Raw genomic sequence first — 13,235 nt, forward strand, 5'->3', positions numbered from 1 at the left:
CATTGACCAAGTTAAATTTTACAAACGATGATCAATTGTTTCTTAGAAAGTGTTATGATTCAAGAATTTAGTCATTATTCAATATAGAATATGAAATTCATTTTTTTGTCTGAAAGCAAAAGTAAATACATATTGAAACAAAAAAAGTTTGAAATAGCCGTGACACAATTTAGAATTTGAAATGAGAACGGTACATGCGATGCAAAAGGACATTCACTCTCTTAGGTGCTATAGGTACCCCTCACACTGTTATGGTTGATATCAATAGACAGTTTTGAATGATCTTTGAGCAGCAGCTTAATTGTATTGGCTGATGTTGAACTACTTTGTCTGCCGGAAGTCCTTAAATCCAATGCTATTTCTTGTCGTTGGGTTTCTTCAACAATGTTTTCATCGAGTCTATTATACTTTTCTTTGGATATTATCTCTTTTGTCAGAATTTCATCATTGGAATTAGAAATTTGACTCTGAGGCAACTGCTGTCGTAAAATTTCCTGAGCTTGTCGATAGTGTAACTGAGCCACCAAGTTACTGAAAGCTACAGACTGAATACTTAGCGGGGACGGCATTGAATATCCACGCGAAATTGAGTTGTGTAGGGGCCTGTGTATGTCGTAAAGAGACGGATACGGCACTAGACTTGGACGAGAATCGATTAAATCTCTTGGGAATGAAAAACAGTTTGTTGATGGCACAGAAGCTGGTAGAGTATCTGGAAGTGGATTTGCTTTCCGAGGCGATTCTAGCCTCGGTGATAGAGATTCTTTGGGATGTTGAGACTTGTGCACCGCAAGCGTTCTGGCCTGACAAAAACCTTTGCCACAAACACTGCATTTGAAAGGCTTGTCTTTACTGTGGATGTATTTGTGATCACGGAGATGGTCTTGTCTTCTGAAGGCCTTGCCACAAATATCACAAGGGAAAGGTCGCTCGTCCGTGTGTGTGCGCTCGTGAATTAAGAGGTTGTAGCTTTTTGTGAACTCTCTGCTACAAAATCGGCAAATGTAACGCTTTTTAGGCCGACTCATTCTGCCATTGGAACTGAACAAAAACTTTCCTATGCTAGTATCCCAGGAAGATTGCAGACCATACGGCTTCGTGGAAGAGACCTTGGAGCGAGTTCTTAACAAGCAATCATCGGGCTTTCGTTCGAACTTTCCATCACTTGACTGAGATCTTCTGGAAGAAGAACGCAAGTCTCTTGCAGCTGTAGCCAAATAATCAATAGAATCACTTAATGGTGTCGAAGGACTTGATAAATTTACTGAATTTGGACACATACGCGAGTCTGAAAAGACAAAAATTGATAAATTATTAATTGTCAGGATGCATACTGTATACCAACATTTGAGGACATTTAGAGTGTGTGAGCCTCGGATATATGTATATGTACATACTTTCGTTCTTACAGTGTTAGATTCAACTGCGAATGAGGCATGAGTGAATCCAACGATTAACATATCACACAAGCTCTGAAAATCCCTTGGTATTTTCACCGAGTTTCAAATGCATCAGCAATCATAAATCAGTGATTATCGCTTGACCGGTATCAACACTTCTATTTATGTTGCACAGGGTTGCCCAGTATTTCCAATACGATTTTTATCCCCGATAAACACCTTGTAATCTGCTAGGAATTGAGTGAAACGACTAAGCCCTGCATCGAAGATCCAACTATACTTGAATTTAGGATACTGTTAACCTTGATGCAGTTATCCAGAAACAATAAACTCCGTAAATGCATTAGAAACATTTCTGGGATCTGGAAAATTTCGACTCGGCCTTCGATTCAGGGTCGGTACAAGTTACCTGGAGATGGCTAAGAATTTCGTTTCTGATGATTTTTTTAGGATTGAACTTGACACTGCGAATTAAGTTTAAAATTGGACGTTAATCGCTTGCAATTTGCGTTTTTGGTTCTGCGAAAGATTAATCGGGGTTTGAAAATAGGAGAAGAAAACTGACTGGAAAAAGCGGGAATGTGAATTCCTTCCTGTACCTACTCTTTGAATTTTTAATTCAAGGGAGATATGATCTGATAACAATTGCTTAAATCAGCAATTGCTTAAATCGTCTTATCGTCCTTTACTTCGCTAATGTGCGCTTCATATTAAAAATTGCAACAATCTTCTGCCGTATAAATTGGGCTCGATACATACCTGTTGCTATTTCACTAAAATAATTACATTTTTTTAATTTTCCAATTTAGGACTAGCTAGTTTTTTAAACAAGTTTCACCCAATATTCGTGAACCTAAAATTAAAAATAATTCTAAGGTGATTTAAATTCGAGTAAAGTTTTCTGCAATTATCGAACCAAAAATCTTCCCAGATTTTCTAATTTCACATTTCTACTTTTTTATCCGTTTGTCATTTTTCGGTTCTCAAAAATTTCTTTTCAAAAAGTACATGCAAAATACTAGAGAGCTTATCATTTTCGCCCAATAGATCAAATTGAGTGGGCACATAATAAATCAAATTGAGTGGGCCCATTGCGTACTCCCGTAATAGGTAGGAGCTCTTCTTCCTCAGTTAACATTAATTTTCTTCACCTTGAATGGTCCGTCAAAGAATACATTAACACCTGAAGTAATTTCAGCAGAGCTATTGATAAGAGGCTCCTGAGCAAGCTCAGTAAGACAACGACTTTAAGACGTCACCTTTTGACCCGTCATTATTCTTGCTTCTCCTGTCTTGCCAGTCGCGCAGAGGATTTCTCCTCTGCACTGAAACTGGCGGGCACTACCATCAACTGATTCCTGGTCATGAATATGCATTGTGCCATGAATCCGACATGTAATGGTCTTCAAATGTTATGAACAGGGGCTAACTCAAATTTTTTTTCGTTTTGGTTCTTGGCTTTCTCGATTTAGTTCTTTATCCCAGTACACTAATTCGCGAAGGCTTAATTTGGAGTATCAATTTTATTCAGTTAAGTTAAAACTACCAGCAATGACAAAAACTAAATGTTAATTTGTAAGTAAAAATATATTCTTTATCTTTAACTTTTAATTAAAATTAAGTTCTTCATCTTTATGATTTGAATTTATATTGTAACTTTAGACACTGGAACAAGTTGGCGATGTTAAAACCCAAAAATTAGGTCATCCCGCTGTCACTTTCAGAACGAATGCAGTGAAGCAAATCCAGCAAAAGGTCTTTCCATTGAATGCACAAGCTACCTGCCGGTGGGGGTGCAGAGGTGGCCTTCGGACTGGCCTCCTTTGTGTCGGTGGGAAGTGGAGTACCCATCACTTGAGTCGGCAGCCAGCGATACTCTGACGTAGAGATGCTCGGCACTCAACAAAGTTTTCTCACGCCAACCAACCGTTATGGATTGCCAGAAGTCGGTAGTGTTTTCAGGAGTCTTGGAACGTATACCCGACCTGGCACGAGGAAATAAAAAGAAAGTGAGTTATGGAGACCGTGGCAGCGCAAAATAAGAGATGCTCCACTTGACAGGTCTTTGTTTAGCGAGCGGTGAAGTCATGCCGACATTGCATGCGTGTGTTCCCACCTTACTCACGCGAGTGCTGAGTTATGTGAGACTAGTCGTCTTGACTGCATCAGGCACCAAAGGGAATGAAACTATAACTGCATTCTTACAACTAAATGCTAATATATCAATATCTGTCTTATGAGTGCTATGTTCATCTGTGTAGGCGAAACTTTTAATATTCGTGCGATTATCGGAAATATTGCATTCCGGTATTTATCAATTAATTCAACATTACTTTGGTGCCACTTACTCTGATCACTCAAATGTGTCTCTGATCTCAAAAAATAGTCATTTATGTATTAATGAAAATGTAGGTAAGTTAAGGCAGAAGCGGACTATTACTCACACTTTGCATGAACTACTCAGTCATGATGATGTGAAAAAAAACACAGCAAAATAAATGATCAAATTCTAACGCAGGAATTTAATGATAATACACTGTATTTAAATTTGGAATCCAATGATTTTAATCATATTTTTTGCTTAAAACGTGCTCCTGTAAATTTAAATCGCACTTAACAGGAGTTGAATTACGTAAACCCTAATATTTGTTTCAAGTTGAAGCTATGAAATAATCACAAAAGCCATCTGCCAAATAGTACTGAACTCACAGTCTCCGCTCTGTTGCACAGAGCAGCAGGTCGCGCTGCTTTAAGAATATCCCAAGACGGGCTGAGCTTCAGTGTTCGTCTCGAATGAATTTGATGACCCGAATTCCCAGGTCGAATTTATGGCAAACGTGTTCTAGGGCCGCGCTTCTGCAGCGGTCACTCGACTGGATCATCAGCTCGAGGCTGCAGCTTTTCTCACGTTATTTTAGGCTTAGCGTTGTCTTGCTGAAATTATTCCATCTCGCTTAATTATGTAATTTCTGTACAAAAAGTTAATCAGATAAAGGAAGGTTAATTCTCATTAGCAATGAAATTTTTGCATGCGTGATACGCGTGTTGGAGGACTGTGAAGACAAAGCGGTAAAATATTCCTAAGCTCTTACTTCTATTTAGCCTTAGACGAACGAAATTGAACGATGATAGTTAATTCGATAGTTTTCCATCAACGATACATTTTTTTACGATTTATTACTACCACATGAATTTTCTAGATAAAAACTTAAATTAACTTGTGTGATACCACCATTGTTCGCCAATGAGAATTGTTCAGCCTTCTTATGACGGCAATATTCAATAAAAAAGGTGTCAAGCGTGCAGTAGTCTTTGCATCATTATTTCATGAATTAATTCAACTGCAAAACCTATACTCGTAATCTTTTGAATGGAATTTACAGAAACTTCACACGTCTTCGTAGAGAACAAAGTTCGGATGAGATCACTCTCTTGTGGCCGTTGAAATCTCCGACAGGATAACTTGTCTTAGCGGCGATAAGCGAACTATATATAACTTACCAGCTTCACGCGTTTATCTTCCATTTATTTTGTTCAAAATATATTTATTGAGAGGAATTACAGCTTTTTGATGAAGAGGGGTATTTGATTGTCATCAAGTTGGCGTTGAATCGTGATAGTGATATCAACGTTGTCAAACAGCGATAACTGAAAATAATGTGAATGGTAATAACTCGTGCAAAGTTTTATTTTTAACGCAAAATTTTGGCTACAATGTATGCTAAATCTCCATGAAACGATGACTACTCATTCTTAATCTTAATACTCATCAGAACCGAAGTTTTCCGTTCTGAATAAAGAAAATCCAGAATCAAATGATTAACTTTAATAGAATCATCAGCCTGTTTATGTCAATTATATCGCATTTAAAATGAATGTTTAAATTAATGGAAGTAATTATGAATTTACTCGCCACAGATCTTGTCAGCGCAATCTGAAACATATGATTGAATACACCATGTAATGTCCTTCCCATATATAATAGAAATGGCAACGGGGCACAAAATAAACCAAACTGCCTTGTTGAATAATTTATCAACTGGATTCTAATAAATTTTTTAAATTATATTTATACTGATACACTGCAATACTTATTTCATTACAGGTCGACATATTATTTCTGTACTAAATACAGCCCTGAATTGACTTATTCAATTCTAAATGACAGAAAAAGCGTGAAGCAAAATAACATTTTATTGTAATATACGTAGCCTTCATTAAGTGGTTCAAAACATAGATGCTATATATCTTCTAAATTTAAGCACCATATTATAATTTCAAGGCAATTAATCTAGATGATATCAATGTGGATTTAAAAAATTATTGGTTGACTGCATTATTGTGATGCTCAGCGAATAATAAAGCGTTATTTTGATTCAGAAAAGCTCCAACATACAACTTTATTGAAAATAAATTTCACGCAAACACGATGAAGCACCGCTGAATGATTAAAGCACTGCCGCTATCACATGTTACCAATTTCAACTTAACACACCTTTACCAGAGCCGAGCATGAGAACAAGTGCAAAAAATCAATGCGAGCGACTGAACACGCGCATCAACAACGCAGCCTCAGCTCGGGGGCACTGAAGTAAGCTAGGCTAGTATGCGCTCGGTACGGCACCCGGAGAGGTACTATCATATACCACCGCCTCCCGGGCTCACGCCGGCAACCTCGTGCCCTCACTCTAACTCTCTCTCCGGCTCTTTTTTTCCTCTTTTTCTCTTGTGCTGCTGGTTGGGTTGTCTGGAGCGTCCGTCCGTACGTTCAGGCTCCAGAGTCATGCATGGAACAATGCCTTGCTTGCCTTCGCGGTCATGAGACAAACGAGCAGGTCGAGTTTTTGTTCTGAAACGTAAAGCTGATTAAGAAAACGTATCCTTCTTTACTATATATGATAAAATTTGAATATCAGGCCTTTTGTTTCATGATTTCAGATCTTCCGTGTAGTGTTTTTTTCATGAATTATATCATACATACTCGCATCACATTTATTTCCGCATTATTTGATTGTTATTTGAATATGGAAGCTGTTTAACTAGAAACAAATACACTGAAAAATGTGTGCAATAATCTGCAAAAAAAACTTGCGGAAGGCACGGCATAAAATACAACCGCAGGGTCGAATGAAATGCACCGAAAAAATTCCAATAACTATGTATTACATTTTCCCAGTGGATTGCGGTATATTAAGTTTCTAAGTCAAGACATGAAGACGCAACAATGAAAATGTAGCCACCAGTGTTGATACGGAGACCCACCCAAGCCGCTGGAAGAGAGAATAACGTCGCCCGCCTCTCCACCCTGCTTAGCATAACTTGTTGCTCATTCCACCCACTCGCTTCAATGCACCCAGCACGACGCTCCAGCAGCGACGAGCCTTCCACCTACCGCTCCTCAGCGGTGTGTCGTCTTCACTCCTGTTATTCTGATGATTAAACCGTTTTATATTCGTGATGTATTGTTCAATTATTTAATTAGTAATTCCTGCTTGAGAATTGTTTCGACATACAACGGGGTAGTATAGCCTGTGATCTTGTTAGGAGATTTGGTGATTATTTGTCGAAGCTGGTAATGTCTAAACTGCATTCTTAGATTTTCACTAAATTTTAACCAAAAATGAATACAAAACCTGAATATAAAATTTTGGCGATCACGATTTGGTCACGACCATAAGCGTCCCAGATTTCCATGATCGAATTATACCTACGAACGCTGATGAATTTCCGGATAATTATGTTCATATGTTAATCTAGAATTCTTCATCATCTATATATATGTCCGCTCCTCTACTGCCTCGTAAGTGCCCAGACTTAGAAAAATTGGAAAATCTGTAGACAAAATTCATAAGATTTATTTTTACATGACTAAAAAAATTATAAATGATATCCTGTTCGTTTGTATGAAAGAGTTATTCAGTGTCAGCAACCCGAAGGGATACTGCGGCTCATCGAATGTCATAATGATAATGCAATGTTGCATGCACAAAGCTCATTGACATAATTTTACAACTTTTACACAGCAACTGATAAGAAATGAAAGAAATCATTACTTCTTTTACTTCACTTAGTAAAAATATGTTCGAGTACTCGGGGGTATTCATGAAAATTATAGAATAAAATGTTGGCACTCACTGATGGAATAAACACAGATTTTCTCAAAACAGCTGAAAATGTTTTTCTCCACCACGGAAATTAAATTAATAATTATTAACTCGCATGAAAGCTTACCTTGGCCCCAACGCTTGCATTTGTATGGGGTACGTAGTCTGCAATGAAACTGGAATCGATAAGCACTATCCTGGTGTAAGCACCAAGCTGTTAAAGACTGACAATGTAATTGCCAGGTAGACTGGATACAAACACACAATTACCAATTGCTAATTCAAAGTCTTCAGTCCCGACATAACGTCAAGGCAAGTATTTTACTTAAAGAGAATGTTCTGTCGATTTAGCACGCCTCCAACGATTTTAAGGCTTTCCTTTTACGATAACGTTGTGCAAGAGCTTTTAAGACCAACCATAGATTTTAGACTTCTTTACTTGAAAAACAAATTTATTCTGCGATGATATTGCTGGAAAATTCACCGGATAATTTTATCATTATTTCTTTTCTTCCTCTCCAACACATACCGCTTTCTCCAATAAATGCAATATCGAAGACTTCAGTACTGTTTTTTTACTCAAATTGTTGAACAGAATTACGTGATTTTATAAAAAGAATTCAATATTCTTCAGAAATGTTAAAAAGTAATTTGCCTTATTTCTTAAATCGAGGGAAAAATTAGATAATACTACCTACTTATGCATTTTCAATGTTAAAAAGTGACGAGATCAAATAAAACTTCAGCTAAAATGGCTGAATTGGAATCAAATTATAATCAGGATTAAACACAACAAGAGTCTACAAATAACTTCGATTTACAACACTTCTCTTTAACTTCACTTCTTGTCTGTCTGTCTGTCTGCTACAAATCTTGTAATCAAAATTTAATACACTTCTACTTATCCTATCGATCTGAAATTTTGCCAACTTGTGTAAAGTTGGAGACAATGCATGAATCAAATGTCAAAATAAATGATTTTAGAAATTAAAAAAAAATTTTTTTCAATATTAAGAAATTCATTGTACATCTGTAAGATTGGAGATACTGGATTCTTTGGAAGTGTTGTCTTTAAAAAGTAATTTTTAAACGTATATTATTTATATTCATGACTGCATACATCGCTGTCTGCACAAAAGTGAACAAAAAATAGACCTTGTGCTCCTACCTACACAGTGAGCTCTTCTCTTCGTCAGTCATATGTCGTCATGACGTGGATTTACGTCGAGCAGCCCACGCATGCAGCGAATTTACAAATAATTTATACTGCAACACGAAGAAGATGGTAAGTTCATTTAAATTTACCATAGAGTTTACTCGAATATGCACAGAATTGTATACGACTGCCCTCGCACGAAACGATTTTCTGATTCATGAGCCTTATTTCATGAGTTGGATTCTTAATTCAAACTTAAATGAGGGTTTTTAAAGTTGGCGAGCTTGATAACACTGAGGCCATATGTCGGAGAGCCAGTTACTTTAAACCACACCTCAATGTAAAAAGTAAGAAATTAGAAATTAGTATGTGAATGAAATACTAGAAAATGATATGATATAGAAAACAGGCCCGGATACATCGACTTGGCCACACTTGAATGTCACATGCCTGACCATCAATAATTTTCAATTTTTCGGCCTTTTAAGTCATTCTCATAAAGTTCAGTAGATATTATTTTTCATTGAAACTTGACTGATGACTAAGATTTAACCAACGACTAACTCGACAAAATTTTATGCTAATTACCCATGCATGCTCCGCCAAAATTGATCTCGAACTTTGGTTCCCTAACTCCACGCGAACTGATCAGTTGGGCAATCCAATAAACTCCGTAAAGTTTAGAGAGGTCGTTAGCGGGACTTGGACGTCAGCAACTTGCTCATATCGAGAAGCCAGTGCCATCACACCCTATTATATATATAGCGTGCCAGTGCAGAACACCCTCTTATGTATATAGCGTGCCAGTGCCATCACACCCTCTTGACTGATCGGGTCCATAAAGCGCCTAACCGCAAGCCTCCCTTTAGCTCTGCTCCGTAATTAAAGGGCTCCTAAAATTCACGGGGGCGAGTCGGTGGTAGGTCATCACAAGCACAGTCAACGGTAATAATTATCCGAAGTACAGATTCATTTTAATAGGAAGCAATTAGGCATAAAAATCTTTAATTTAAACACATAAATGAATCTTTAAATGAAGCATATGAAGAAATGAAGGTTTGAAGTACTGAGTTTCCTCTTTTGTCGAAAGTTCTTAATGATTTAAACGCAAAATCGCGTCCACTATAGATTCTGTTAACTTTTAAAGAATTTGGACCCAATATTAGAGCTCTTCTAACTTCATTAATGGGGGTCATATTGTTTTTTGAAGATGAAAAAATTATCATAGATTTCATCATGTGAAACCATCCATATCCGCCATAATTCAACCACTTTTCTCAGCCCGTAAGTAAGAGTGTATTTCATCAGATTCTGAAGCCAAAAATGAAAGCGTTGAATTTTGAACCTGGACCTCAGGGCACCTAAGATCGAGTGGCCCACGAGGTTAGGGAGAGTCTCGAGGTCGCCTGACCTCACGGAGCTTCCCCCTTCGTCTGCCGTCACAACTCCTACGATCGCGCCCTTTGCGATCCCTGCACACTGTATCAAGCCACGTCCTCAAAAAAAAGAAAAACTTCTTTCTGCGCCAAATATCTCGTACGCTCGTACTTCGGTGCTTTCAGTAACAGGATATTCTATTCAGTAACAGGATATTCTATTTAGTAACAGGATATTCTATTCAGTAACCGGATATTCTATTCAGTAACAGGATATTCTATTCAGTAACAGGATATTCTGTTCAGTAACAGGATATTCTATTCAGTAACAGGATATTCTATTCAGTAACAGGATATTCTATTCAGTAACAGGATATTCTATTCAGTATTTAGGATATTCTATTCAGTATTCAGGATATTCTAAAACTTATTAAATCGCATATTTTTGAAATTTTACTCTATTTTTTCTTCCCTCGCTAGCATTTACCGTTTAATAGTTTATATAATTAACTAATATATAAAATATCTACAGAAAAATTATAAATACAATAATAACTTATGTCCTATATCCGTAAATACTCAAACTAGGTTGTTATATGTAGGTTCATCACTTACATTATCATGGATCACAACATAATAATTTTATCGTAATATTCACGCTTCTCATTTCTTGAAAACCGAGGAAACATCGCACAGAGCGTTGTCAGAATTAAAATATTTATAACCAAATTGTTGGGTATCTAATTTCAGCATAAATTCAAGCTAAATTAATTAATGTGACAAGTTCTTGCAGTCAGAAACTATCATGCAAATCAGCAACGCCTTTAAAAAGGCAAAACATCGCAAAGGAAGTTTTTCTTTAATTTCAACATTTCCTCTCCAGGTCCTTCTTCGTTTTCATACACAGTTCAATGATATTTAAACTCATCCAAATTAATTGTAAACTGTGTGCTACAGGGTTTCTAAGCTGCCTTGCCTTTACAAGAACATGGCTCAGCTATCGAGTGCATGCATTACGTTGCACCCAACGCCCACCATAACTCAACTCAGGCCAGAAGCAAACGCTCCAACCTTCGTAGTCACTTTGAAGAACCACTCGGTATCTCATACGAGTACATCTCAGTCATGTGTCTTCTGAATGAGCCAACTAACAAATGTGCTACGGCCACATGTGTCGCGAGTAGGCCATGCAATCTTCGGGGCGATGGAGTCCTAGCTCATCCCTGCAACGTATTCGGCTATATTTCATCGAAGAATTTTTCGAACTGCTCAAAGGTCATGTTAGGGATTCTCCATCGTGAATATCTTGGCCACTGCCATGTAAACAACGAGTGTCCGACTGACCAATCAATTTATGAACCTTTTCGCAATGGAACATCGAATAGGAAAATTGTGCATCTGAGCAAAATGGCTGTGCATTTAATCGTCAGCACCTCCCACAAAATGCTTACATTCAGCCAGACCGATCCTCATTCCGCCACGGCATGCGTTCAAAGCAAGCCTGTAATTAGATAGAATTAACGGAGTTGAGGCGTCACGAATTTAAACCTTGAGCAGATAAGAAAAGGAGCTCCAATGGGCCTCTTGCGCTGTTGCTTGTATCCCAAAACTGGGATTATTTGCAAGGCTGCGTATATTGCCTATACAGGAAATTCCATCGCTAGTTAACGGTGACAGTTATCTTCTAATTTCTTCGCTAACAATTTGGCATCGTCGGCATTCCATTCAAACATAAAATCCAATCAGTTTTTGACTATTTTGGATATCAAAATAAAGCATGAAACGCTCGAACTTTATCCGTACATGAACAACAAAAAACTTTATCAAAATTTCAGTTAATCCTTTTGACGTAGAATTTGTGTTCTGTGAATACTTGTTGACTATCTGCATTAAACGGAATCTCCTCGTTTATCTTCCTGTAAGAAAAATTTTATGGCCTAAGGGCACCGGAACGTCGCAGCTGAGCGTACGACTCCTCGATCAGCGCTCAATCTTCCTCTCGCCTGACGATGGCCGGTCACGATCAGAATCTTACGCACTTTGAATTTCTGAAGTTTCCTGGACGGCATTTTATCCTTGAATTCTTCAGAGTTTTACGAGAATCTATGTAGAATCTTGTGGTCATTATGTTCAGTTCTCCCAAACGGTTTAATTTGAGATTTTAAAACTTAAGTTTATGATCGGAACATCTGCAACAATTTAAGCAAGAAAAAATACACGAAGACAAAATTTATCAGTACGAAATAACACAATTAATTATGCTAGCCAATTTCTCATTTAGACTGAGGGACTTGATGCTAGAATTGTGTTAAACATTGTGCATTTTGCTAAGTAACGAACGTTTGCATTGTTGGCATGCATAACCAAAATCCATTTCTAGGTAGCATACAATGTTTTTTATTCCCTGGAGACTTTATGTTATTCATTCGGAAGAATCCGGTGTCATAATTCACTAATTTCTTTCATTGCATCGGCCTGATCTTCATCGGATCTTTTAGGTTCTATTAAGTAACTAATTAATAAATGAGACTAACATTCCATTGAATTCCTCAAAACAGCATCGCACAGGCTAGGCGGGCTCGTGCCGGGTCTCAAAAGCCTATTATGGCTTAGCACAAATCCCGGCTACACCCATTGATAATTCGGTGACTCTCCCCCTCCTCCGAGCTTTGAATAATGAGTCAGGAATGGTCAAGTCGTGAGCATCGCAGCGATGCTTTAGGAGTGCGGCGGCAGCGCCATGGTTCAGCGCAGCGTCGGGGCTTATCTCAGGCACGACTTTTGTGCAGTACGCATGAGTGTGCCGTACGCATGAGTGTGCCGTACGCATGAGTGTGCCGTATGCATGAGTGTGCCGTACGCATGAGTGTGCCGTACGCATGAGTGTGCCGTACTCTTGAGTGTGCCGTACTCTTGAGTGCGCCGTACTCTTGAGTTCGCCGTACTCTTGAGTATGGCCGTGTGTCACTGTAACGCCATGCTGCTACACGTTGACTCACTTTGGCCGTGTGTCACTGTAACGCCATGCTGCTACACGTTGACTCACTTTCGGCCGTGTATCACTGTTACGCCATGTTGCTACACGTTGACTCACTTGTAGACGTGTATCACTGTTACGCCATGTTGTTACACGCTGACTCATTTTTGGCCGTGTCAATGAGTCACATTCTGACGGGTATGCGTTTAATCATGTGTTATA

The 13,235-nt window shown here is 38.2% G+C and overlaps 1 protein-coding gene across 2 annotated transcripts; it reads right to left on the reverse strand.

Annotated features, from left to right (window-relative positions):
- Positions 1–203: 203 nt before the first annotated feature.
- LOC108678813 (protein sister of odd and bowel) lies at positions 204–4,949 on the reverse strand. 2 transcript variants are annotated; one of them, XM_047882775.1, is made up of 4 exons: positions 4,902–4,949; positions 4,110–4,292; positions 3,182–3,385; positions 204–1,288 (listed from the first exon to the last, which is right to left on the reverse strand). In XM_047882775.1, the coding sequence occupies exons 3-4, from the start codon at positions 3,249–3,251 to the stop codon at positions 222–224; spliced, it is 1,137 nt and encodes a 378-aa protein (XP_047738731.1). In that variant the 5' UTR covers positions 3,252–3,385; positions 4,110–4,292; positions 4,902–4,949; the 3' UTR covers positions 204–221. The 2 variants fall into 2 exon arrangements, with proteins under 2 accessions (XP_047738731.1, XP_018022786.1); XM_018167297.2 differs by lacking the exon at positions 4,902–4,949 and having other exon boundaries at positions 4,110–4,539.
- Positions 4,950–13,235: the final 8,286 nt, after the last annotated feature.

Source organism: Hyalella azteca, unplaced genomic scaffold (genome assembly GCF_000764305.2).
Source record: "Hyalella azteca isolate HAZT.00-mixed unplaced genomic scaffold, Hazt_2.0.2 contig11277, whole genome shotgun sequence".
In the NCBI taxonomy this organism is placed as follows: Eukaryota; Metazoa; Arthropoda; class Malacostraca; order Amphipoda; family Hyalellidae; genus Hyalella; species Hyalella azteca.

Coding starts and splice junctions, on each gene's coding strand:
- LOC108678813 (XM_047882775.1), bottom strand. CDS start 3,251: ATGGGTACTCCACTTCCCACCGACACAAAGGAGGCCAGTCCGAAGGCC. Junction 1,289..3,181: donor CTCTGCACCCCCACCGGCAG/GTAGCTTGTGCA, acceptor TTGTCTTTTCAG/ACTCGCGTATGTGTCCAAAT.